This window comes from Gasterosteus aculeatus, chromosome 12 (assembly GCF_964276395.1).
Source record: "Gasterosteus aculeatus chromosome 12, fGasAcu3.hap1.1, whole genome shotgun sequence".
In the NCBI taxonomy this organism is placed as follows: Eukaryota; Metazoa; Chordata; class Actinopteri; order Perciformes; family Gasterosteidae; genus Gasterosteus; species Gasterosteus aculeatus.
The window spans coordinates 11008554-11034447 of NC_135700.1; the positions used below are offsets into that span (position 1 = coordinate 11008554).

The window sequence follows — 25894 nt, forward strand, 5'->3', positions numbered from 1 at the left end:
ATTTTTTTTCTGCCTTATTAAAATACTTCCATTCACCAGGCAATAATGACAAATATTTGATCACTCAATTATATGAATGATCTCATTCATCACATCCAGGTGGGCTGTTACGGTAAAAGGTGGGGTTTGACGCGCAGTTGGTTTGGAAAAGTTTGTCTGCTACAGTTTTGTTTCCATCCCAACGATAAAAGGATTTACTAATGTGATTTTAATAGAGGGAATAGGTGGTTACGTAGTGCGTCTGAACATATGTTTACCAACCTGTAGCAACAACCTCCTCAGAAGTGCCACAGATCGTTTCTACAGGAAGAGTACGAGCTGGGCATAATAATGTAGAACTGTAGAATGTAGAATGTTATTCAGTCGTCTTTGGCTTTCTCATCAGTTTGGCAGCTGCTACTAATGATTGTTCTTCATGCCGTCTTTAAGTGATGTGGCTTCAGTTTATTGTGGTTGGTAGGATAATCTAATGTTTGGATGAGTACCGCACTGCCTACTATATTCCCTATTAAAAAATATTCTACTAATGTTGCACGTGTTTTGGTTGTGTGGCACGGGCAGCAACAATGTGTTACGGCATTGATTTAGTCGTGAATCACTTTGACGGATTCTGCTGTTGTGGTTGTCATGTATCTTTGATATTTGCTGTTTGTGTTCTCACGTTGTCTTTCTGTTTCATCACTTCTCAGCTCAAGCAATTTTTGGACACTGAGGTGCTATTCCACAAAGACAACAAGCAATTTGCAAGAAAAGTGGATCCTTGGACATTTCCGTCTTTCCATGCAGCAGTACAAAAACTGTACTAATCATTTATAATACTTGCTTGGGCCCACGCAGTATTGGCTCGTCAAAGTGTGTCCACTCGCTGTAAGCAACAAGGAAATGGAGGACTTTGAAACGCTGTGCTAATTAACTATGAAAGCGTCTAACAAATGTAAATCTCATAATAATGTTTTCTACATGTTGATGCACTTTGAATTGTACACTGTATCACGTTTTCAAGGTAACACTCAATGGCTATTACTTGCAGTGTGAACGCAACTGGGTCATTTTTGTTTTTATCAGGTACAGAATGTTTAGAACCAGAGGTACTAAATGCGTCATGATAGTAGTATTTTTGTCAAACCTCAGATAATATTCTTACACCAAGCCACTCGAAATATTATATGTATGTACCTTGAGCACTGCCAGTCTCCTTTTAATTTGCCAGGATGAATTTTATTTTTGCTTACATCAGGATATGTGCAATGTGCACATATTTTCTGTGTGACTGGGGGAGGTTGCACATTAGAAATTTATAAAAGAAAAGAGAAAAAAGTGAATATTAAAGATATTAACACAATGTAACTTTCATGTTTTATTTTTATTTTAATGGGGTGAGTTGCAACAAGTTTGCAAGCTTCATCTGCCCGATGGAAATATCACATGAGTCATAACAACAAAAGGGAGATTCAATAATAAACGACCTTCTGTTAGTGGCAGGTTGCACTGCCTCGTAATCGACGCGTTTGAGAAATTAGTTCAACAATGGCAGCTTTTACTTTTATTGAAATGATTAACGTTTAACCTATAGCGTTTTTTCCTTTATACATTTATCTCATGCGTTTATCGACCGCATCTTTATTCTAATCATGTACAAAGGAAAGGTACAAAATGTGCACTCATCATAGCTCCAGGATTCTCTTTGAACCTCCACATTGATTGCCTTGACCTATTAAACTTCATTATATTATTTGACAAGGGAACCAAACTATGGTATGCTCAAAGGAGGTGAACCTTCAATACAAAAAAAAGGCTTCTTGAAATGTTTCTTAAGTTCAAAGCCTTTTCCATCTCAAAAGGGCATTTTTAATTTGGTGTATTTTCGACCAAGAAGGTGGATACTAATAACTCTGGATTCTAAAGTACAGAACTCATATCTGTAAATCATGAACTATGTCTCCATTGCAATTGTGAAAGAAACTTTTGGAGAAATACATGCATTGACCTTCTAATTCAAAAGAAAAAGAATACAGAGGGAATGTTTTTCAATAGACACACAGTCCACGGTTTTCAACACAAATATTTATCATGTTACATTAATGATGATTCCCCCCCCTCCCGGAAAATGCTCTGATAGGATGTGATGTACGCCCTTTAAATGGATGCAGCGCCCATGCCTGCCTTTGCCTGTCTGATAGTGAGCAGTTGTGATGCGGCTGCCTCCCAAGTGGCATCTTTATCTTTAATTGGAGGGTAATTACTTACACCAGTCTGCATCGTAGTGCGCTTTGAAAACACCTGAGAGAGGAGGACGCACCTCCCTCGGCAGCAGCATCCTCCCTCCCTCCCTCGCTGCCTCCTCTTCTCCTCCAGGATCGGGGGGGGTGGGGGGGGGCCCACAGCGCCTGCTGGCCCTGGTGGCTCGGAGACCCATCACATCCTCCGTTCTGCTGATTTTGCAATAAAAAATGGGATGTTTTTCCCTCCTCCTGCAAAAATCCACCAATACCCTCCACTGAGGATTGTGGCATTTCCATGTATTGACGTTTGGCTGGTGGTTCATATACATTTGTTATTCTATGCTCTGGACTTCAAAGAGAATGAACGGGGGCCTATTATGCTAATTGGGTGCTGTTCTGTTAAAGGCAATCAAGGCCTCGCGCATTAATCTGTAACTAAATGCTTGCTGGATTCACCGATGTAGAGAGACTACGACACGTTCTGCTCGCTTTCCTGACAGCGATGTTGTTACAGTCGTTTTTGTAGAAGTGAATAAAATCTAGCAGGTGAGCAGCAGTAAATAAAATGTAGAAATCACTAAAGTAACAGTGTCCCACGTCGATGTCTAAAGTCCAACTTCTGTTACTCTGTTCGTCAGGTTTCCTTTTCTACGTTGAAAGGAAGAGCCTTTTGAGACCGTGCTAAGGAGTCCGACCTTGTACTCAAGTCTACATTGTTCCCTGCGCTGCACACCGCTGCGTGTTACATATTCACAGTTATCCCCCGACGGGGGAAGAGAAAGGGGAGATCCCGCTCTGATTCCCAGTGATACATATTTCCATCACATAAATATTATTGTTACTTGCCGTGAACGTGAGGATTGGATTGCATTGGAAGCACAGCCGGCCCCTCCTCTGGGCACCGCAGGGATCCAGATTGTAGTCCAATTGTACAAATACAAAACCAAGGAAGCCCATGCAATAGGTGCTTTGATTTCAAAATAGTATTTTATGCTGTTTTATCATTTTCAAGCCCCACATAGGGTACATTTTTGAATATGTAAGAAATGGAATGGTGATTTGTTGAATAATTGACGAGTTAGGAATCACTGAATATTCTTTCAATCGTGCGTGCGAGCTCAAAAGAATAGAGAGAGGCTGACATACAGTAGTTCTGCTGCAGCGTGTTGACCCGACTATTTGCTGTAAATAAAAAAATGCCTTTGTGTAATCTTTGATTTCAAAGGTTTTACATTTGCACCATCACTCAGGAGGTAATACAAATGTTAGAAAAATACAAAATATTGAACAACACATTTACCTGAGCTATATATATATATATATATATATATATATATATATATATATATATATATTAGATCTATATATATAGATCTGTAGATATATATAGAAACAGTTTAGAATTCCTTCGACATAAATGATTAAGTGTGTTTTGAGAAGGTGCTGTGTTATATTAAACAATGAATTAATCTTATGTTCCTTAAACGGAAGGCTTTTACAATACCTACAGTGAATTGGGCTTTTTGTACATAAAAGCAGCTGCTTCGTAAATGAACCAAATGCCCCAGGGCCTCCTCTTTTATCCGGCTGCTTTGTGCACACATACACACGGATCTAAGTGAAATTTGCCATGTTCAGTCCCTCGAATGAAAAGGGAACACACACATCTGTGGATCTACGATGCACCATCACGGGGCATCCATCAGTTTAGTTGTTATTTCTTTTTTATATATATCAGTAACCACAGTCATATTAGAATGTAATTTGAGATGTGTGTTTTTAATGTGTGTTAATTTACAGACTAAGAAGAAGTTTTCACTTTCCCAGAGTGTTGACTGGGCCTTAAATAACAAAGAGCAGGTAATGTATTTAAAACTTCCGCACATGTTTGGATTCTGTTAGTATTCTGCTACAGAGTTGATATTTGTAGTACTGCTGGCACACGCTGCATGATGGAAGTATATAACTAGAATTGGCATGTTGCACTCCTTATTTCAACATGATTAATCAGTGGTTCTCTGTTAACTTGAAAGGAAATATTAGATCCTGACTAAACTTTGATGAAATCCAGAGTTACAAGTAAGAGATTTGGGTCAACTAATGAGAACAGAGCGTCCCACTTTGCAAGTCCAATTGGGAGAGAGGCGATATGCACGTATGCAAATAGTGTTGCATTGCATATGTTTAGCATTCAATAATGACTAAGTTGTGTTGGTTCGTATCAGCCGTTGTGGCTGTTGGCAAGAGTCGTCAGGATGTTCAGAAGTTTGGGCTGATGAATAACAATTTTAAGATATTTATACACCGGCCAGTGTAGTGTGTTGTACTGTTAACAGCAGGTTTACAGCTGTTTATAAATGTATTTAAAACAACTGAAGATGTGATTATCCAGTATTAAACTTCAACAATGTTAAACCCTGTATCAAACACATGTTATATGATCATACATGTGCTTTTACTCGTTTATTCTATTATATCCTCTGCTGCTGTTATTTTCCCATCATTATGCTGCTTATTTCTCTCATTATATGAATCATTTATATCATATGTGTTGAATGTGTGGTTACTCTATTGTATTGAAATATTTTGTGCTTTTTAATTTTGAAGCATACAAAAAATAAATTGCATTGAAATTGAAATGAATTAAGACAGTGACAAATAAACAGTGAAATAATGTCCATGACTACATTAAACTGTGTTTTGGTGGGTAGTAGGCATGTATAAATAATTTATAAAGGCTTAATTGGTGTAGCGTGCCGCTTAAAGGTCTGAAGTAGAACTTTTATAATAATCTTCCTTCTGGTAAATGCAGGTAATTGTGAATCCCCATTAAGAAAACAAACCATTGTTGGTTTTTTTAGCATGATTCAGCTGCACACTTTTGAAACCTGCTCTGGCTGCAGCACTGCAATCAAAGCCCCCCTCTCCCCCCCCCCACACACACACACACACACACACACACACACACACACACACACACACACACACACACACACACACACACGTGTGCTGTCTTTGCTCACTAACTGAATGGCTTTCTCTAATTAACCATGCAGAACAGGAGAAGAACACATGTTAATTTAATGTAACAAAAATGTTGATTTTTATGCACTCTCCTTTTCAAATATTTATGGGCTAGACTTGAATTTCAAGATGCATCAAAGACTCACAGGCTATGCAAATGTGTCTGCTTTACCCCCCAACAAGTTGCACTGTCTTTTACTCTGCATGCAGGCGTCACACACTCTGAGCTATAAAGAGGAAGCCATTACAGTCACCTCTATAGAAATAGCAGTCTATACTTGTGTTTCGAGAGCTATCTGGCACCTGCTCAGCTGTACCCATAAGCATGTACAATGTTAGCCTGGCGGAATAAGCAAACCCAATGAGACATAACTTTTTGCATCCGTCCTTTACTTCCGAATACAAATAACATAATTTCCAAAGCAGCAGAGAGCTCCCAAAGTAGAGAACTCAAGTGTTTAAAGTAAAACCGTTTCACTGCTTACACGCACTGCGATGAACCTCTGTAATAGCCTGAGTGTTGTGGTCCAAATGTTCTGGTTTTATTTTCAGTACAGTCATCTGAATTGTACAGGCTGGATGGTCTTTTTCAGCAGTTCCTGCAGTGGCCAAAAGGTGGCGTATGAGCCACGTAAAACTGGCTTTTCAGTCGCGGTAAATCTGCGAACACGCAGCAGACAGGAATCATCGTGCGTGGGTTTGAAAAACAAAAATGTTGGACTGTTGCGGCAGTGTTTTACCTCGTCACACCACTGTGTGGAAGTTGTTTTATTATTAAAGTAGGTAATATTTGTTATGGTTTTATATGGAGGAAAGGGTCCGCTGGACGGCAGAAAAAAAGTTTCTTGCGGAAAGGTAAGTCTCTTCTGTCTTTCATATTCGCTCTCCCTCCTTTCAGCGGCGATATTAACACACACACACACACACACACACACACACACACACACACACACACACACACACACACACACACACACACACACACACACACACACACACACACGTGATGCTCCCTGATCGAGATGGCGTTTGATTTTGAACAACAAAAAAGAAGGAGTGAGGGAGTCTGCTGTGATGCGGTGCTGTGGATGAGTTGTGTGGCCAATTCTCTCGCTCTCTCTCTCTCTCTCTCTCTCCCCCTCTCTCTCTCTCTGCTTCTCCTCCCTCTTGTAGCTCTATGTGACTGTGCAGTTAACAATCAGAATTTCCTGCTGCTGTCTCCTGTCTTTGTAAGTAACTTTCCTATTTCATTTTGTTTATTGCCTGATGAAATTACAGTGAATTGCGTTGTTTTGCTGGGTGTTGTGATGTGTTTTGAGGTGGTCGTTCTTTTCTTCTCATCATTATATGCTGCTGCAGATTGTGTGGCTTGTAACTTTTTCCGTCAGCTGTCCCTTTCTCCTGTCTTATTCTGACTATTCTCTGATTTCTGAACATGGTTCATTTGGTGTGTTTGACGTACTTGAGCCTCCTCCAAACTCTCGTTGATGATTTTAAACACATGCTCATTCGGTACAGATAAGTGTCTCATTGTACAATCGCCTGTTTTAGTAACTGATCCATGGTACATCCATGGCCGCGGGACTTTGGCTTTTATTTCAGATGTCAAACGATTCTATTTTAAAACGCACTAAAGGATTTATTCATATGAATCAGTCTAAAATAACTTTGCATGGACATAGTGATGTAACACATTGATTATTTCAGTTATAGTTACTGGGTTGAACACCTTTTGGGGATTTTCTTAAAAAATAAGAAGTGCAGTGTATCAGTGTAGGGAAATCAAAGTTAAATGTGGGTTAAATAACGTTTTTAATAGTGCTGCACGTTACACACTGTTTTTTATAAATACGTATGTTTTATCATTTCAAAAAAATCTCAATTAATCTTAATTATATGCCTCGGAAAACTTACTCCTTCATGAGGATTGTTTTTTTTAATTTTGATGTGATAATTGTTTTATCTAATGTGACATTAAAACAAATCTTAAACGCTCTTCATGCCGAGAGGAACGTGTCTGTTGGACCTAATTTTTGTCGCATAATCTGTCAAAGTAATGATCTTAAATTTTAGGTGCATTCAGTCCATGCGATTTGCAAATATCCAAAGAGAGGTCGGGAGACATCTGTGACCTGTGTAAATCAAACCGTCTTGTTTTATGGCTATTTAAAAAATCATTAACAAAATGCATGTATATCTCAGGTGCTGATTCAATTTCTGCAAATACATTCGGTTGTATCACACCGAATCTAAACACCTGATCTCCTCTTAGAAGGCTCCCCGCGCGCTCCCATTAACTCATGTAATCTCTTGCTCTGAACAAACGGCCATTTTTTAATATTCATTCTGAAGTTGCAAGGGTCAGTTTATGATTTGTCCTTCACCAAAATAGACTAAAAAAAGTCGACTAAATGGAAAAGTGCACCATCAACATCTCTACAAAGGAAGCAAAAGAAATCCTTAACTTTGCAGTCGATGCACCTGCAAGAGATGTTCATTTTAAGTAAACCTTTAGAACTAACTACGGCGGCTACAACCATCCTCCTTTTCTCCACTTTCATTTGGCCACAAACCTCTCCTCTCTCTCTCCTCTCTCTCTCTCTCTCTCTCTCTCTCTCTCTCTCTCTCTCTCTCTCTCTCCCTCTCCCCCTCTCTCTCGCGTCTCTTGTCTGGGAGGAGGAGGAGGAGGAGGAGGAGGAGGGGGGAGTCCTGCCTCTTTGCCTTCCTCAGATCAATGCCCTGGCCACTCACTTTCTGATGTTGCACGACGGGAAATGCTTTGAATACTTGCGACATGGCTGCGCGCATTGATTGCCAAGATTGACAGCAGCTCTACCCATCGTCTTCTCTTGTCTGAGTGAGAGAGGGAGGGAGAGAGAGGGAGGGAGGGAGAGAGAGAGAGAGCGAGAGAAAGAGGGAGGGAGGTAAAGAACAGATAGGCGAACAACAAAAGGTGCTTGTAGTTTAGGACAGCTGAACTTCACACAGAGTAAACGGGATTCCCTCGTTTGGCCCCGAGTGAGCAGACTCAAGTTTTCGCTCAACAGATCGCTCGCTGGTTCTTTTCTAGTCTAGAGGTGTTTACGCACGGGGGGAAAGGACGCGTGAATATCTCCACGGCTCAGGGCATCAAGGTAAACAACACGTTTGCTCTACTTTTCAATATGCTCTAATCATTTCACCTTGTGTTTTAATGCTGATTCCTGAAAGTGGAGCGCGTGCGCTCGTCCCACTGAACTGTGTCCGTGCGCCGCGCGCAATTTTCCCTTTAAAATAATTCTTCTTTTTTTTTTTTTTTTTTTAAATAAGAAAGTTACTTGAGTGTCACGCTCACACGGGTTCGCGCATTTTTCTAACGGCGACGGTTGACTGACAAACTTTCTCGCGTTGCGGTCGTTCGGCGCGGCGCGGCGCGGCGCGGATGCGGGATCTCGAGTTTACCTCACAAGTGAAGCGCAACCGCGTTAAATCCAACATCTCGAAGACACCCCCAAACCACTTCGGAAGGTTTGGAACCACGTTTTTTTTTATCCTCCACCCACCCCTCCGTTCTCTTTGTTTATTTCAGCAGCGTGAAGCCGTGCGTGCGGACCCGTGCGGGCGGACCGAGGCGGACCGCTGTCCCCGATCGCGCGTTCTCCAAACAAACCGGCGAACCTCGTAGAAGTGTTCAACGTGCAAAGTGTTTGTGTCCACGCGTCCCCGTAACTTTGCTCTCTGCTGGTGGCAGTTTCACTTCTGTCCACAGCGCGGTACTATTGGTTGACAGCGGCGCGCGCCCCGGTGCGTGTCCTCTCTCTCTCTCTCTCTCTGCGGGGCGAGGTGGACAAGTTCATTTGACGCTCGTGTCTCTTTATACCTTTACACATTCCGGAGCGCTTTTTTGTTGCTCGTTTAATTCTGTCTGGGTTTTTTTTTGGTTTTGTTTAAGTCAGACGCCGAGTTTCTGGCCTTCTTGTAGCCTGGGAATTTGTTTTCCCTTAACTTTCCCCGGAGGTCAGGGGAATTGACCCTTGAAGAATGCATAAGCCATAAATTAAATTTAACAATCGCGAGGCTTGTCCATTTAGAGAAGATGCACTTGAACACAGTTTTCCTTTTAAGTCTCTGACGCTCGGCGCCAACTGAACCAACAGCTTTCCTTAGGATAAGTGCAAATATACTTACAAGGATGACATTTTCTTACTTTCTGTCATATTTTAGAATTCTACACAATTACTGAAATTACGCACGTCACTTTTTAATAGAAAATCGTGATTTAGATATTTTAAAGCTTAAAATACACGTTGTTATATTTTTGTGTTGCGAAATGCCCCTTTTTAAATTGAGTTATATTGTACCTTAAGGACATATCTGAATTTCCCCCCAAATTAAGAGGTTATTCTTCAGATGAATCCGTCATGTTTATGGAAGTATCAGCGATGCAGCTATTGCCGGTGCGGAGAGGGACAGCTCACTTCAAGTGTTTTCCAAAATTAGCCACCCTCCCGGTGCGCGAGGACTCTCCTTCTACAGGGTCGATAACACTTTCACCAGAAGAAAGTCATCTCTGACAGCCCTGGAAACTCCATAAAAATGAAAGTACACCAGTGTACCTTTCTTCTATTTATTGCACGCTGCGCACGTGCGTTTTGCGACCGCACAAATAGGCACCTGTGGCTCAATAATGAAAAGGATCTCCCTTTAATTCTGCTCACACTAAAACACATCCCGGGCTCATCCTCTGCAGTGAAGCCCCCCCCCCCCCCCCCCCCTCTCTCTCCCTGTGATCGGGGGCTCTCTCTGTGGCCGGGAACTCGAGTTCCCTCATAAGGTGAGGCGGCGCAGGAGACCCAATGCGAGTCCAAATGGCACATTTATAATTAGACTGTCCATTCAGCACATTGTCCCGATTGCTATACAGGGACACTCGGCTCTGTCAAGAGTTTGTCTCTGACGGCTCGTGCGGCTCAACGTGTCGGTGGGTGAAAGAAAAGCGGCGTTAGAGCCCTTTGATGCCCAAACAGCCGCACTCTTATTTAACGCTCCTCACTCCATTTTACGCAGAGAAACAAACAACGTGTCCATTAATCGCCTCTTGCTCGCAAAGCTTCTCTGCGATTGTTCAAGTTACAAAAACATTTAAATAATTGAGACGTATTGAGTGTTAATATAATTTCCCCTCTTTTTAATCAATGTTCCACGGGGACGTTGCGCTTTTATTCCGCAATAATAGTAGTGGATTTAGACGTTATTCAAAAAGTAAAGACTGGCCATTTGTTTGAATGTGATACTTAACACAACTGCAGGGCAATCATTTCAGATGCATCATATTTCATTCGGGCTGGCCTTGCACATTCTCTGTATTTTCTAAATCTGTGGGTGGATCTTTTTTCAAGAATTAGAAACGCAACATTTCCAAGCTGCAGTCAGCTTAAGGACTCGCGACTGTTGAATAAATTCGGGGATTTTTAGGACTGTCATTTGACATGAAAGCAGAAGTCACCTGGCTCACTTGTCTAAACACATCCTGCACTCTGTCCAAGTCCAATGTCTCCCGTGTTGCAACAGCGATGTTGCTGCTGGAACTCTTTTCTTTCTTTCTTTTTTCTCTTTTCATCAGTGAAATTCAATGCGATTAGAGACCTTTACTTTATTAGTTGTTGTTTATGGAGTGGAAGAGACGTGTGTTAGATGAGTCCATCTTAAGTTTTGTCTAAACCGAATGCGACAAACGGAAGTGACTGACGTTCTGACAGGAGCTTTACTTCTGACTGTCCTCTTAATCTAACGGTAGGATTCATCTAAGCTCTGGTGCCAGCAATTAGGATCAAAGAAAAGTCAGGTGAAAAAGATGGAAAGGAGGAAAGGAAAGTGCATTATATCATATTGCTTTAGTGTTTTTCTTCTTCTCTATTTTCAGCTTAAATGTGCACATTGGTTATTGATTAAACTTTTGGTTCTACTTTGATGCTATTTTAAAAGAATCTCCTAATTTAACAGCAGATGTTTACCACTGGGGATTGTATCACAGTTGCAACGCACAATGATGTGAAATGAAAGTGTTTTTTTTTTCTGTAGGTTCGATTCCAACCGCTTTACGCTATCGGAACGAATTCTTGAAATTACCACCGATTCCATCTCACTATAAGATGATTTCCCAGACGTAATTCATCAGAAATGCCATTATAAATAATAGGGATGTGTTGTCAGTTGCAGATACGGCGAGTAAACCCCGTCGATTATTCCATGCAAACTTCTGAAGAGGCAGCACAAGTCTCTCTGAACACAGATATTTAAAACTCTATTTGCTTTATAATGCGGGTGAGTGTCTATAGAGCCCCTGTACGTCTTGGCATGTGCGCATGCATGACTGATACTTTCCTTCTCTCAGATATTTCGCAAGAGAATGTCTTGGCTCTTTACACGGATAAACACTTCTGTTGACGTTGATCTGAAACGTCGAACAGCAAAAAGCCCCTCTGTCTCTCCTGACCGTGTCACTTAGACCGCCGAACTGAGACCTTACACATCGTCCTATACTTTCCACACATATGTTGTGATATTGTGTTCCGAGTGACAGGAAGCTGCTGGGAGGGAGGGGACGGGGGAGGGGGGGGGGGGGGGGGGTGAGGGGATGGGGGTGCTAGTCTCCCTCTCTACGTACTAGTGGATGGAGCGGTTGAGACCTGACGATAAACAAGTTCAGAGAGTGTAAACAACAGCAGGGCTGGTAAAGGTAGAGGAGGGGGGCAACAGAAGGGTGGAGGACTGCAGGAGATAATAAATGTGGTAGCACATGTTGTGACATCTGTCTTTCTAAGTGTTATCTAATTTACCGCAGAATATTCCTACAATGATCAAAACGGATGGGAACATGCCATAGTGTTTTTGTTGTTGTTGTAATTCAACGAGAAGTTTCTGACAAGTTAGTAACATGTCACATCTGTCATGATGCTCCATTTATCTTGGGGTTGTGGCTCGTCTCATAGTCACTTGTGGGAGAAGAGAAATGGGGATGCCAGTAGTGACCGACTGGGTCATCAGGAGCAGATAGTGGAACATCACCTCCACAAACTCCCCATCTTACAGAAAAAGCATTTTTTTTATTTTCTAGGTACGTCAAAGATTAAACCTGATTGTATTTTTTTTTTAGAGAAACAAATGACACCTACTGTGTGTGCAGCAGCACTTACTGAACATGGAAAAGGGCAGGGGAAGATTGCACGGCTCTGTTAGATCTCTGTGTCCCTCCGGCTGCTGAAGGTGAACAGTATTGCTGTCATTAAAGTGTTACAGATGAAAAAAAAAATCTAAATATGTGTATCTTCACAGGAACTGCATAATTGCACAAGTAATCTAAGTGGCCCATTTTGATCTGTATCATTCACTCTCCTACCAAAAAATGTTTTTCTCAAAATAATTGGACATTTTCTTTAGGTCCATAGCATAGATGTGCATAATTAACTTTGATTTCCAATGCAACAGTCCAGGCTATGGTAAGTAGCGTCTGTTGATTTTTCCTTTTTTTTTTTTTTAATTCTACATTAATATGTAGAATTAATTGGCGGCGTCTTGGTGGCCGCGTGTTAGTGACACAGGTCTGCAACTGTAATCAGGTGGAGGAATTAGTCGGGCTCATTGTTTTTTATGAATCAGATGAAGATCTGTACAGTGGCTGTGTGAATATGGTAGCCTTTATTTCCATATCAAAGGCACACAGTGCAGCCGGGCAGTAATTAAAATGTGGTGGATTTTAGCGCGCGCACACACACCCGCACACACACACACACACACACACACACACACACACACACACACACACACACACACACACGCACAGATTTTCTCTCTCCCTCAGACATGCATAGGGACAGAAGCGTAAGTGGGAACACACAGACGCGCACACACACAGACACAAAGCAGCATGGACCAAGGCTGAGAGCTGTCAGGTTGTGTGAAAAGAGTGCAGGTTGTTGAAACTGAATGTTAAACAAATACTCATGTTGGTTTTGTGGCAACCATTTTCTAGCTACAGTTAGAGGGAGCTGTGCATTAATTATTCTTATTTTTGTAAACCGCTTGCACTAATTGCAGTTATACTAACCTCTGAGAAGTCTCGAAGACATGATGCTTATTTATCAATCCATTAATTTGTCTTTGATAATTATACTGTCATAATTATGTTTGGGCAAGTGACCTTGCGGCCGAATGCTGGGATTATTGAAAAAAAAAAAAGAGGAAGAAGCTGTGATCTTTCGCCCCGAGTGATTTCTGTCCTCCTAGAATTGGAGAAGCTCTGAAGACCTTAGATTGGGCTTTGTGAGTGAACAAGGGAAAAGAGATTAGTGTAATGTGGGCTTTTGCGCTCCTCTGACACAAAGCGTCACAACAAGCGTTTTTTTCCTTGTAACCCCCCCACGCCGACCCCTCCTTTGCCCCCATTGTGCTTGGATCAGGTCCTCCCATGGGCAAGCCACTGCCTCGGAGAAAGCGTCAAAGGGACTTTGTGAAAATATCACTTGAACCAACACGGGCAGCTGTGACACTGAGAATCTTTATGTTAAATTGAAGTGAAAAAAAGGCCTTAAAAACCTCACGCTCATAAAGCGAAAGTAGCACAATTTTGCCTTGAGCACATTTTCTATTTGCGTTTCCTATTTGTTATGAATAACCCTGTTGCAGGCAGCATTCATCTTTGTATCCATCTTACACAGGTCTTCCCTGTCTGTAAAAGATGAACGATTAGCCAGTTGGTGGAGGCTGACCGCTGCTTGAGATGTGCATATTTTATTGTATCAAATATGCTCTATAGTTGTAACCAAACCAGCTGCTGTGGCTTCTTTACTCTGCGGTCAGGAGCTGTTTTGTTGGCACACACTAAATGTTGTTTGATCAGATTGGTAACTTACTTTCTGTGTGCATATTTGTGTGTGTGTGTTGCGTGCGTGTGTGCTGGTACACGGTGTGCATTGTGCGCAGACTATCGAGAGATATGATTTTTGCCTTAGAAACGGTACAGTGTTGTTTTGCACGCGCTAAATTGACACCACACGGCCATGTTGAGCTTTTGCCACATTGCGGCATTTGTAAACCACCATGTTCACAATTCCCCAGTGCAGTCTTAACTTGTTGATGTCATTACGTTTGGGAATACGGGCCTCGAAAACAAAACGCACTTTGTCCTTGCTGTCGCTGAATTCCAAGCTGTCCGTAAATAGTTTGATTCCGCACTCTTTGGATGGAAACAAATACCGATCAACCGCTTGCATGACGGAGCAGCTACTGTGACATCTAAAACAGGCCAGGGAGTTATGGAAAAGAAACGGCGTATTGGGCCCAAAATCAGATTCCCAATAGTGTTTCTCCTGGAAAATGCTCATCTACGATGCCAAAAAATAAATCAAAGTGATAAAGAAGGAGGGCTGGGGAATTCATGGAAAAGGTCTTGTGGCTAAAGTTTTGATTAAGTTAACCATAGCATTTCTTCTTGCCTGGGTCTTTTGTTTCCTTTCTGAATAATTTCTCTTTGCACTGACTTGGATGCGTTACAAGACTTTGCCCTTAATGTGCATTATGAGAAAATGGCTTCAGCAGACCCAACCACAGGCTTTCTCTCCCTCCTGTCTTTCTTACTCTCTCTCTCTCGGTAGATAAAGGGGGGTGCTTAGACCCTTTTGCTGAAAAGATGGGTTAAGAGTAGATTTTGGTAGACTCTCTTAGACTAAACATTGCACAAATAATGATGGTTGTCTTCGTGTTGCCTCAGACTCGTCTCATAATGCGTATGTAGATCACACTCTTGTCTCTTTTGGTCTAAGAAATAGATTTTCCTCCCGAACCACACGTAGTGAATAATTCACGATGGTAAGACGTAGATTTTTCGGGTGGTTTGAGAATACTTATTGTACTTATTGGGTGGAAATATATGCAGTGGAAGCATCAAAGCAGTGTCAAACTTTTCCTTTTTCCTTACTTTCAAAATGGCACATTTTCCTACTCCTACCCATGCGTGGTGAGAACTGGAGCAGCTGTATCCATCACCCTGCCTACTCTCAAGACTCTAAAACTGGAAAATATGAACTTTCAGCAAACAGGCGTCCGCTGGTTCTTAGAGAGTTCGTAAATTAACCCACAAGCTGTTGAAGAACGTGCATGGAAACCTTTAGCAGAGTCTAGAACTTGCACTTAAGAACCTGGTTTGCTCAACTGCGCATTTATAAGCAAAGAGCAATAGTGAGGGAAGAGACCCGGAGCACAAAGAATAAAGCTAAGGAAAGTATTGTAAGGGATAATCGCTTTCTTGAATGGGACTAAATGAGAGAAATCTGCTGAAATGATGGAGAAAGCCTGTGGTTTGGCCCGTGCACTAGATTTCCCATGAGCCTCTTTGACAATCTGAGGGTTTAGCCACTCCGGCACACGCCACCCACCCAGCCGCATACAACGCATACAGTACACACACACGCACACACATGCACACACATGCAGAATGCTGCTCCTGCCAGGCAGCACGGGTGTGGACACCTCTGGGAAGCCCTACCATTGAACAAGAGCAGCAGAAAAAGAGAAAATATTTCTTTTCTTTTTTGCAACAACCCCCCCAAACCCCACCCCCTCCCCCGTCGATCGGTCCGTTTGCCCCTGCAAGGTTGTAAACAGGGTGGGTTGTCCTTTCTAAAACAGTAACACAACAGGAATATAGAAAGCCTTTGCTAAGTAGAGTGGAATGACATAATGGAATTATTTTATATTTAAATAAAGATGGAATATTATACGGCTTCAATTCAGGGCCTTGCAGACTGCATACAAGTGTATACAAATGGCCGCAGAACCCTCCCTCCTGCAATTATATTCATATGCGGCTAATTCGCAATAGCGTTTTACGCTCGCTGTCAAGGCTCGCTGTTCGCAGAGTTACGTTCTTGCACCGCAGTGCCACAGGGAAGCCTTTCTAAGCTGGAGACTGTTTTTCTTTACATCCCATCACAGTTGACTTTTTAAACATTTACCATATTCATGATGTTTCTTTACCAACCTTAATGCCTTGTTTTAGTTTCCCAACCTGAACCATAACGTACTTGCCATGAACAAAAGAGTATCTATGCAAGTATGCTTTACATTCAAGTAGGGGATACTGTAGCGGAAACAAATAAGAATAACTGGAAATAAACAATTTATTGCAGCAACATATTAAATGTCTGTTGATAAACAAATTGACAAATTTCCCCAAAAATGTAATAAAAAATGTATTAATACACTTTTCACACTAGCTGCCTACATCCACTCAACGTATTACTAATAGTGAATTGGATGCAAATGACCTTTGTCTGTAGCAGACACTGCTTATATGTGCTCATACTGGGGCTACGGCTGCTGTCTTGTGTTAGCCAGGAGAAAGGCTTTATGTCCTTGGTTAGGGGTGGGGTTGAGGGTAGACCAGGGAGGTACAATGTTCCTCCTCGTCCTCAGCAAAGCTAAATTTATTGGTCGCCATCTGCAGGGTGGAGGAGTTTGGGTTGCGGCCAGGCCAAAGAAAGGCTTCTAATTAAACAGTCATCATTATCAACCTGTGGTCAGTGATCATCATCCCCAACACTGCTTCTCCAAGATGAACATGGAATCATTTAGGCTTTCCCTGAAAGCCCGTGCTGGACTGAATTAGAACAGAATAAGAAAGAAATGGAGGAGAAAAGTGCTAGCAAGATTTTTTTTTTTTTTTCCCCTCTCTTGGCAGAAGAGGCAGCACGAGGCCCCGTGCCATATCCACTCAGGTTTAAACAATTACCCGACATCAGAGGAAGCCGTAGAGCCTCAGTGTTGGCACAACTGTCACGCTTTTGACTGTTGTACTTCGGGCCATGGTTTCAGACATGGCCAAGTGTCACATGTAAGCGGAGCTTTCGATAATTTCAATTAGTGTAAGAGGGTGTGCCTGCAGTATCTGTATCACTGCTGCTGCGGGAGCTTTCCTTTGAGGTTGACAGCCCCTTAATGTAGTATTTCTTGGTTTGATGTGTGAGTGACACAGAGGTGCTCCAAGAGGATGGCAAAATGGTTTATTAGGACCTAATTATGCCTCTGTGATTAAAGGGGAAGTGACTGTGATTAGGAGACCTGCGGATGATGTGGAAACAAGGATGAATATTCAGAGGAGAAATAGCGCAGTGTTTTTTAGCCTGTGTGTTTTTGTATGTGCGCCTTTTGCAGGATGTGCGAGCGCTACAGTCCGTACTGCCTCGTGGCAGTTATGTGAGGATTTTGTCTTTACTGCAGATCTACAGAAGAGGAGCTTTATACATTTAGGAAATTAAGCAGTAAACGCACAAATGTTGAGGCTTTTTTTTTTTTTTGAGAATATTTGATACGCTTTTTTTTATGGTTTCAGAAATCTTTTGTGAAGCTCTGTCCATCCAGTAGATCATTTAAAAAAAACAACTAAAATGACCTAATTTTTGTCTTCTTTCTGTCTGGCATGTAAGAGTAACACTGCAGACTTTCACAGCCAATTGAACATGAAACCGTGAGGAATGTTCCGCAAAGCCAATTCTACTCTGGGAAGCTTAAGGTTTGAGCGAAAAATCACGCATTCTTGAGAACTTCAGAGTATGTGCTGTTTCAATCAAAGAGATAAATAGTCTTATAATTATCATTATTAGGTTTCATTAATGGACAGATTAGCATTGGACTTTCTCTTTTTTTGCGGCCCACAAACTTCTAACTTTTTCAGATATGTGATCGCCACTGCCATTACAAACCATTTAGAGTGTTCTGAGGAAGCAGATTGTCAGCAAGGCCTCGCAATTTTGCAATTTCACAACTGACTTCCTCCTTAAAATGACACAGGCTTACCTGCCTATTACTCCCTTTGATTTCCACAGTACATGCTTCTGCGCTCTGAGAGGTATTCATAATAAGCTTAAACTCCACTGGCTTCATTGCTAAAGGGTGCTTATCTCCCGGCTATTCAAGAGAAAGAAGTGTAATATTTTTTCCAATTTCAACATTTTACTGTTAGTCCACAGTCTGCCCAAAAAAACACGTTTAGGGGGCTGGCATGTGCACTCACATGGATTCATGCTCACATACATGCACACACACAAGCACATACTTGCCCCATGGAGGTTCTTTGAAAATACTGTAATGGTTCAGCTGTGGATTTTTTTAGTCCCAAATGGTGTCACATTTATTAATGTTTTATCAAATATACGTTTAAACTGACATTTTTATAAAGGTGTTGGGAACCATTCTGCTATTTGTATTTAAAAGTCTGCATTCAATTGAAATTTACATCTGTTATCATCATTAAAAGTGTTTTTTTTTAATTACATATATCATACTTATCTTTCAGCAGTTATTGCATGTTTGGACAAGCAATTTAATCTATTTAAAATTTCATTTTATCCCAGTGGAATGTTTAAAGCATACTCACCTTCAAAATGTGTACTCATGTAATGTGAGATATACTTGAAAACCAGTTTGAGGCGACCGCCGAGGGCTCCCCTCTCTGGTTGGGAGCATTGTCAGTTTTTCTTTTCCAATAATGAGAAACATGTGTTGGGCAAGTGAAGAAAACAGAGTGATCTTTCATCTGACCCACCGGTCCTGCTGTCAGCACAGTTAACACCGACCTCATGTTACAATTGTCTGGACAGCAGCACTAAAGAGCCCTTTGCACCCGCACTTCTGCCGCATTGTCTTCTTCTTCTCTTTATTTTTAAATGCTACGCAAAGACGCCCCCCTGGCCTGACGGCACATGGAAGCCAACTAAACACTTGAAGGGGAAAAACTAAACCTTAATGACCACCGGAATTTGAACACACGTAAGCCGTAGGTGCAAAGTGTTTGTTTGAACTACATCTTACTCCAGCGGTTAACAGCGTGCAGTTTGCACCGGGAGTCAAAGTGATCCCCAACCCGCCGCCTAGCCTCAGCCTGCTGCGTTCCTCGGTTTTACCGTCGCTTGTGCCATGCTGTAATGCGCTCCCAGGGCATGATGGGAATATAATAACTGCGTGACGATGTTTTCCTTACACCCCCCCCCCCCTCCTCCATTCTCGACTAAATGTAAAATGTGCCCAGAAACATGGCATATAGGGCATAGGTTGTGATGTCAGTTGTTATTGCTGGATATGCGAACCAGTAAATTTTGTATTATTTTCCACAATGTGCTGTGCACAGAGCATTATGTCACAAAGGCCACATTGTAGCGAGTTGGGTGCAGGGCAGCGTTGTTTCTCTTGTCCTTGTTCTGTGCATTGCTTAGCCACCTTCTGTACCTCCCCTCCAGACTGCAGCCTTACTTTATTCACATTTTCTTTCCTCGCGCTCCATACAATTGACAATGGGCCGACAGGAGTCTTAACATGATGCCATTAAAAAAAAAAGCATGCCTTAAAAAGTGTGCAGACTCACAATAATGTTTTCCAGACTCCCCCTCCTACTCCCCCCAATTTGATTATTTGCCAAATTGCTGTGGTCATTCTGGTGGTATTATATTAAAGCTGGGTTTGTTGAATTACAGGGTTTTCATTTACAAATAGGCTGCGTGCTCCGTGAAACACCAGTTTAAAAGATGGGATTAAGTGATAACTGATATATTTTGATTCCCTTGCTGCAGTATTGGACTCGGGTGCTGCTTTTGTTTAATGCAGTATGGAACAGAAGAGCCTCCTGATTTTCTGCTAATGAAATTTGCCACTAACATATGCTGGCAGGAACCTCTTACCTTGTTTGACTTATTTATTGCCTGACTGTAGAGATAATTTGACTTTTCATTTAAAAGGATCTTTTTTAATCCAGAAAAGGAGTGTTAAACCCAATTATACCAGTGATCAGTTGCTCAAACAGTACATTTGTTTCCCCTGGCGGGACAAGCCCCTCCTGGCCCTTCCGCCTCAATAGGGCAACAAGGAGGGAGAGGTAGATTAGGAGGAGAGAGAAATGGGGATGGGGGGCGGGAGGGACACATGAGTGAGATGAGAAAGGGAGAGAGGAAAGTGCCCTACAGTTCCTGCCATGTCACTGGAGATTTGTGTCCTCCTTTTAAATCATTTCCCTCTTAAGAAGATTAAGAAGGCAGAAATATTTCCAAACTGATAATTTTCCCTCCCCCTAAATGGACTCATTTGCATTTGCAAACGCTGCTATTAATTGTGGCTTTCAAAAAAAAAAGACAAATGACCTCTGCAACTGTAAATAAAGGAAAACAGAGGTTCTAAGGCTAATTGTTCAAATGGCTGCACTGGGGCTTGTGGTTCAAGTTGCTCCTTTCTGAGAACACTCTAGCTCATGTAAGACTTTCTTCTTTAAATGTTACAAATGTTTCACACGTGGCCGTAGTTACGTTTTCTGCCTGCACTGTGCTGTGGTTGCTAACTTAAGTCTCCCTCTGCAAAACTAAAAATGTGCAATACGGGTCATTGGTGGAAAAGGCCAATATCAAACAGTGCGTCAATGCTTCTCTGTGAACAAGAAAAAGACGATGAATAATTTGCGTACACCAAAGCCTTGTTGTAACCTGATCATTTATGGATCAGTTGTTTTCTTTCTGGTTTAATTCAGCATGTGATTGATTTTCAGTGCAGTACTGTTGGAAAATATCCACACTAAACTGTGCCCGAAATAGGGAATCATTTGAATACAGATGCTTACGGCTTAGGCCTTGTGACTGGAAACCACTTGGAGCCAGGAGACAATTGCAGGTTGATTATGTTGCTTGTGACAGAAGTTGCAACTCCTTTGTACAAGGCAGATATATTTGCATCTAAATGCTTATTGTGGACATCTAAACAGCATAAAGACTGATTGTAAATACCAGCTGTTGGGCTGTGTTCGGGAATAAAAAAGAATTTCAATAAGGAAAATTGGGATGGAAATGAGGAAATTATTTTCAAACAGTGGAGCTGAAATCAATAAGTAGGAAATGGTGCGCTTTGTGTGATGGTTGTATTTGTCACCTTATTAAGCGTGTTTGTATAATCACATGTGAATATATTTACAGTTGGCTAGTATGTCGTATTCTAACCGGTGAAAACAGTGTTTGATTCAGATGAATATATTAATATATATATATATTTTTTAATCTACTGTACGGTGCAGGTATAACAGAGGGAACTAGCTGTTGGTTAATTTATAAGATATTATACACATTATACAGTAACACAACTGCTGTGGTGTATTTAGTGTGCCATTTTATGGTTTACAGTATTTTCGATATAGTTGGAAGACGCCATTCCAACCTTTGTAATATTTGTGTCTGAGTGCATGCATTTGTATGTGTGCTCCGTATGTAAGTGCAGTTGTATTTCGGTGTACATGTGTGCGTCTGCCTGGTGCCCTAAGCAGAGTGATGCCCCTGCTGATTCTGCTCCTCCAGCTCTTTGTCCTGCAGCACTCAGTGTGTCTGCCTCCTCGTGAGACTGCCGGGCTTCTCTAGTGTGGCTCCACAAAGGCCCAGCCTCCTTTGAGGTGTTAAAAACTTCCATTTATGCATCTCCCTGGACAAAAAAGCACCGAACCCATTTGAGTCCAGGAGCAACACAGGCAGACATTGTGGCCCCAGCTTCTCGAGCCCTCATTTCACAGATTCTAAAACCAGTATGTGGTGAACAGGATTTTGGCGGCTAAAGTGCCCCGGGAGGGCCAGGCGATAAGAGGGGAGAAACGCCACCACGCAGTAAACTAGAAGATGGGTCCAGGAAAATGAACACATTACCTGGGAGAAAGGAGAGTTTTTCATAGCCCCCCCCCCCCGCCACCCCCCACTTACACAAATCCCACACTGAATAAAAAGACACAGAGACAAAAACTGAGAAAACAAAAAATTGCTGTCTACATATCTGGGAAGTTAAGAAAAGCAGTGGGCAAAAAGACAAGCCTATTCTTTGTTCTGCCTTTGGAGTCTTTGGAGTGGGAAATGTGTGAGAGAATTGATAGGTTGCACACCTGCTTGTTAGGAGAACTGGGGACTGAATGCCGTCCTGCGCGTCCGCCGGTCGTTTCTCTCCCCTCAGTCTGCCTCAACCCAGTTGCTCAGGAAATAGACTCGTGTTCTTGTTATTTGACGCAACGGATAATGTATTTGCCGAGCAGCACATGAGCGCCTTGCTCAGCCGCAGCGCTGTTTCTCTATCAGACTTCTGCTTGTAAACAAACTCAGGTCGAGACGGCTGCAGGTTTCTTTTCCTGTTTTATCCGACACAATTGCACTTTAGCTTTTCCGAAACACAGTTTTTCACTGTTTGACCCCCAACAAGTACATTTCATCTGGACGCTCTGGTAATCATTCCTGGCACGTTGGTGTCTGGTCTGCTGTAGTTCAGCGTCAGGACAGGATCAGCCAGACACAGGGAAAAGGCCGTTTGAGGGAGGCAGAGGGTAAAGATTAAAAAGAGGAGAGAAGAGAGATTTGTAAGGCTGTGACAGTTAACGGTGAGATGCAGCATGAAGCAGCTGTTTGCACGTGATTGACCTGTTTCTAACAGCGAATAACTCAATGATACGGTGGATCTCTTACACACCTTGTCTCACAGCCGTCTTTGTCCGTGGCTGTCTGTAGTTTATCTCACTGTTAGGAAGTGAATAAATCTATTAGCAAACAAGGACTTTGGCACGTTGATCTGTGCCAAAGTGTCCACGGTTTACTGAAACACTTTCCTGTAAGGGGAATGATGCTATTGCAAAGAGAATTAACATTATGGAATTGGATATTTAACAGACACTCACACGTGTTCAATTACTATATCAGACAATTCTGTGGCAGAATGATCTGAGCTTCCACGCCCTGCTTCCTTCCTCTTCCTCTCATTTCACTATTTCCCCTGGGTCCACTGTTACAGCTTCACCTCATTGCATCCCAAACCCCCCCACGCAAGCCTCGGCCTGACTCACTGTGTGGCTGCTGCTTCTGCACAGATAACCACACAGCAACCAGGTAGGCAGCAGCCTTCCGATGGCATAGATTACCTCTATTGACAAAATAACTAACTCGGCAGAATTCCTACTTTAGCTTGTTTGGATGAAGGAGGAAGTGAGTGTTTGGAAATGTTGCAGATCTGGAGGAATTCCAAACAGAAGCACAAGTTTTGACTTGCCTCATGCATATCCACACAAAACTATGCATGACGAAATGTGCATTTACGTTCGCAGCAGGCACGTGAACAATTTAGAAATATCCCACAGCATAGTCTCATGTGCTGCGCAGACTATAAAGCCCCCAGTTGCAAATGTGTTGATGTTGGACTATATAATAAGTTGAACATAAAACTTGTGTTTGGTCAGGGCCGCTAAGTATTGGTTTGTATCCCCTGTGCTGTTTACAGTTGTGGTAATGTTGTCTGTTTATACTCAGCCACTGTCACACGATGACTGAAAGAAAAACAACTGAAAATGAAATCAAGCGTAGCCCACAGCATACGTGCGCACACGCGTCTGCAATCTGAAGGTTCAGTTGATCTGTGACTCTATAAGTTTAATTTCTTCATGTGCTGCACAAGAGGCTTTAGCTCTAATTGCAATTGCAGCCGAAATTGAGTGTGTTTGATACGTAATATAAAGATACGTGAGCAGTTTACGGTGGTCGGTTTAAGTGCACGGGTGAAACTTATGTTAGGTGAGGTAAGTTAGGTATACAAGTGCAGATATGAGATATACAAAGAGCATACGTGTGTTTGTGTGTGTGTGTGTGTGTGTGTGTGTCTGTGTATGCTTGTGTCTGAACTATACAACCTTTCTTTATATCATCTGGATTTCCAAACCAGTTTGTTTCACTGCAATTTTAGAGTTTACTGAAAGACCGTTTTCTTTAGCATTGGAAATTATCCTATGATTTTCTTCCTCTTTTTGGCTGTATGTAAAAGCTTTTGTGGCAACTTGTGTGTGTGCATGTTGGCATTTTCACGTATTTTCCTGTGTGTGTGTGTCAGGTAGGTATGACCAGCCAAGGCTAGAAGAAAGGCCACTCTTTGACAGAAATGCCACAGGTGGCAGTGAGCCCTCTTTTCCTGCTCCTTTGATGTCAGCTCCACCAGTCTGTATCGGGGAGCTGAACAGCCAATATTCTGTGTATTCCTTTTGTGGCTTGTGGCCTAATGGAGCCACATTTACTTTTTCATCTCATCCTAATCGTATCTGTCAAAAAAACGAATATAATAATGGAACATAGTACATTTAAGTATGTGGACAATTTGTTAAAAGAGAGATGATGAAACTAATAATTTTAACTTGGGGTTGACTGAAATGGTAATAAGTCCCAGATCTTCTAATTAGCAATGGGGGAGTGCCTGTTTTATGTTTCCTGGCTGTAGGTCTAATTCACAGCAGGAGAAAAAGCTACTACATGCAGCTACACCAGGCCAGTTGACTGTGACTCTTATTACACCACAGGGATTAGTACATTTGCTTCATTATGATATCGTTTGGGCTCTCTCATTATTTGCAATTATAAATTCCTTTTGTTTTCTTTTCCCTCCCTCTGACAAATAATGAACTCAAATATGAAAAATGAATATATTTCCCCATATATTATTTACCTTATTGTTCCCAATTAACATTAGATTATGGATTGAAGGGTTTGTTGACGTCTACTCTCTGTAATAATAAGAGCCGTCATTCATTTAGGCATAGCAGGAATTACGTCTATGGTCAGAGATCAGATGGTTGCAGCTGGAGCATGTTGAAATACTGTGTGTTTAGTGTCAATTGAGATGCACTGGAACACTTTAAACTCAGAGGTGCTATTCACGTTAAAGGCTTTCCATTCAGCCGGGGTCACCTGGGTCCCCTCTCCCCTATTGTCACCTGCAGCCTCAAGGCCAGCACATTCAGACCCGTCTGTAACTCTCGCCTCCACCTGACTCATCTGACGCTTCGTCAGCCCTTCAGCCTCCCGTGCTGTGCTTTGGCAAAAATGCAGTGGTAGTCGGTACATTTATCTGATCTTGTTGATGGTATTGGTCAAGCTGATGGGAGACTGAGGGGGTGAATCGCAAATTAGTGACTGATCAGTTCAGCGTGACCTTAAAAAAAAGCTTAATTGGCAGCGCTCAGGCAGACTAATTGTATAAATCAGCTGGTAATGAGATCTTGGCTTATTGTGAGAGAAAAAAGACAATGAACATGAATGAACTCAGTGAGTGGTTATTTTCTCTATTGTCATTATTTCTGATGGAATTTGGTGCCTAAAAGTGCATCCACTTGCATTGGACTTTCCTGGCCAGTATTGCTTTCTCTAAAAAGGCTTTAAGTTGTTACACTTCAACAGACAAGCTGAAACTAGCGGGGCACGGCCCCTAATAAATCATTAGCAGGCAGCGCTTGAAGAAAGAAAGAAAGCAAAATTAAATAAAACAACCGCTTTGCATGAAAGCTGTTTATTAGTGAAATCCGCCAACTGGAAGACAGATTAATGAGGTAGCGGTGAGGCAGATTTTAAACAATGTCTAGGACGGATCCCATTGATGACAGCTGTTAGGACTGGAGGTCGGACGCTAACAAAGCTGTTTTACATTAGCTCACTTGCAGAGACTCTGACCCTCAGCCAACAGTCGCTATGGCCTCAATTCTCCTCTTCTTGCTCTATCTCTGTTTGTTCCAACGTAAGTAAATACGGTTATGAAAGACCATTGTTGATTCTAACCACGTTCCAAACTCACTGGTACCTTTAATC

The 25894-nt window shown here is 42.0% G+C and overlaps 2 protein-coding genes across 33 annotated transcripts in view; both read left to right on the forward strand.

Annotated features, from left to right (window-relative positions):
• The window catches only part of plekha7b (pleckstrin homology domain containing, family A member 7b), a 54392-nt gene extending 53050 nt beyond the window's left edge, over positions 1-1342 (forward strand). For all 26 annotated transcript variants that reach the window (XM_078085184.1, XM_078085183.1, XM_078085187.1 and 23 more), the window contains one exon: positions 690-1342. Coding sequence is in view for 8 of the 26 variants with exons in the window: in XM_078085187.1 (XP_077941313.1) it covers positions 690-712 (23 nt within the window). In the remaining 18 variants the exon portion in view is untranslated. The remainder of the gene's footprint in view (positions 1-689) is intronic.
• A 5034-nt stretch (positions 1343-6376) lies between these two features.
• sox6 (SRY-box transcription factor 6) overlaps positions 6377-25894 on the forward strand; it is a 120415-nt gene continuing 100897 nt past the window's right edge. For 2 of the 7 annotated variants that reach the window (XM_040203521.2, XM_078085209.1), the window contains exon 1: positions 6377-6475. The gene's annotated coding sequence lies outside the window, so the exon portion shown is untranslated. Of the gene's footprint in view, positions 6476-7944; positions 8381-25894 lie in introns of those variants that run through there. The other 5 variants (XM_040203540.2, XM_040203549.2, XM_078085210.1 and 2 more) reach the window with 4 other exon arrangements.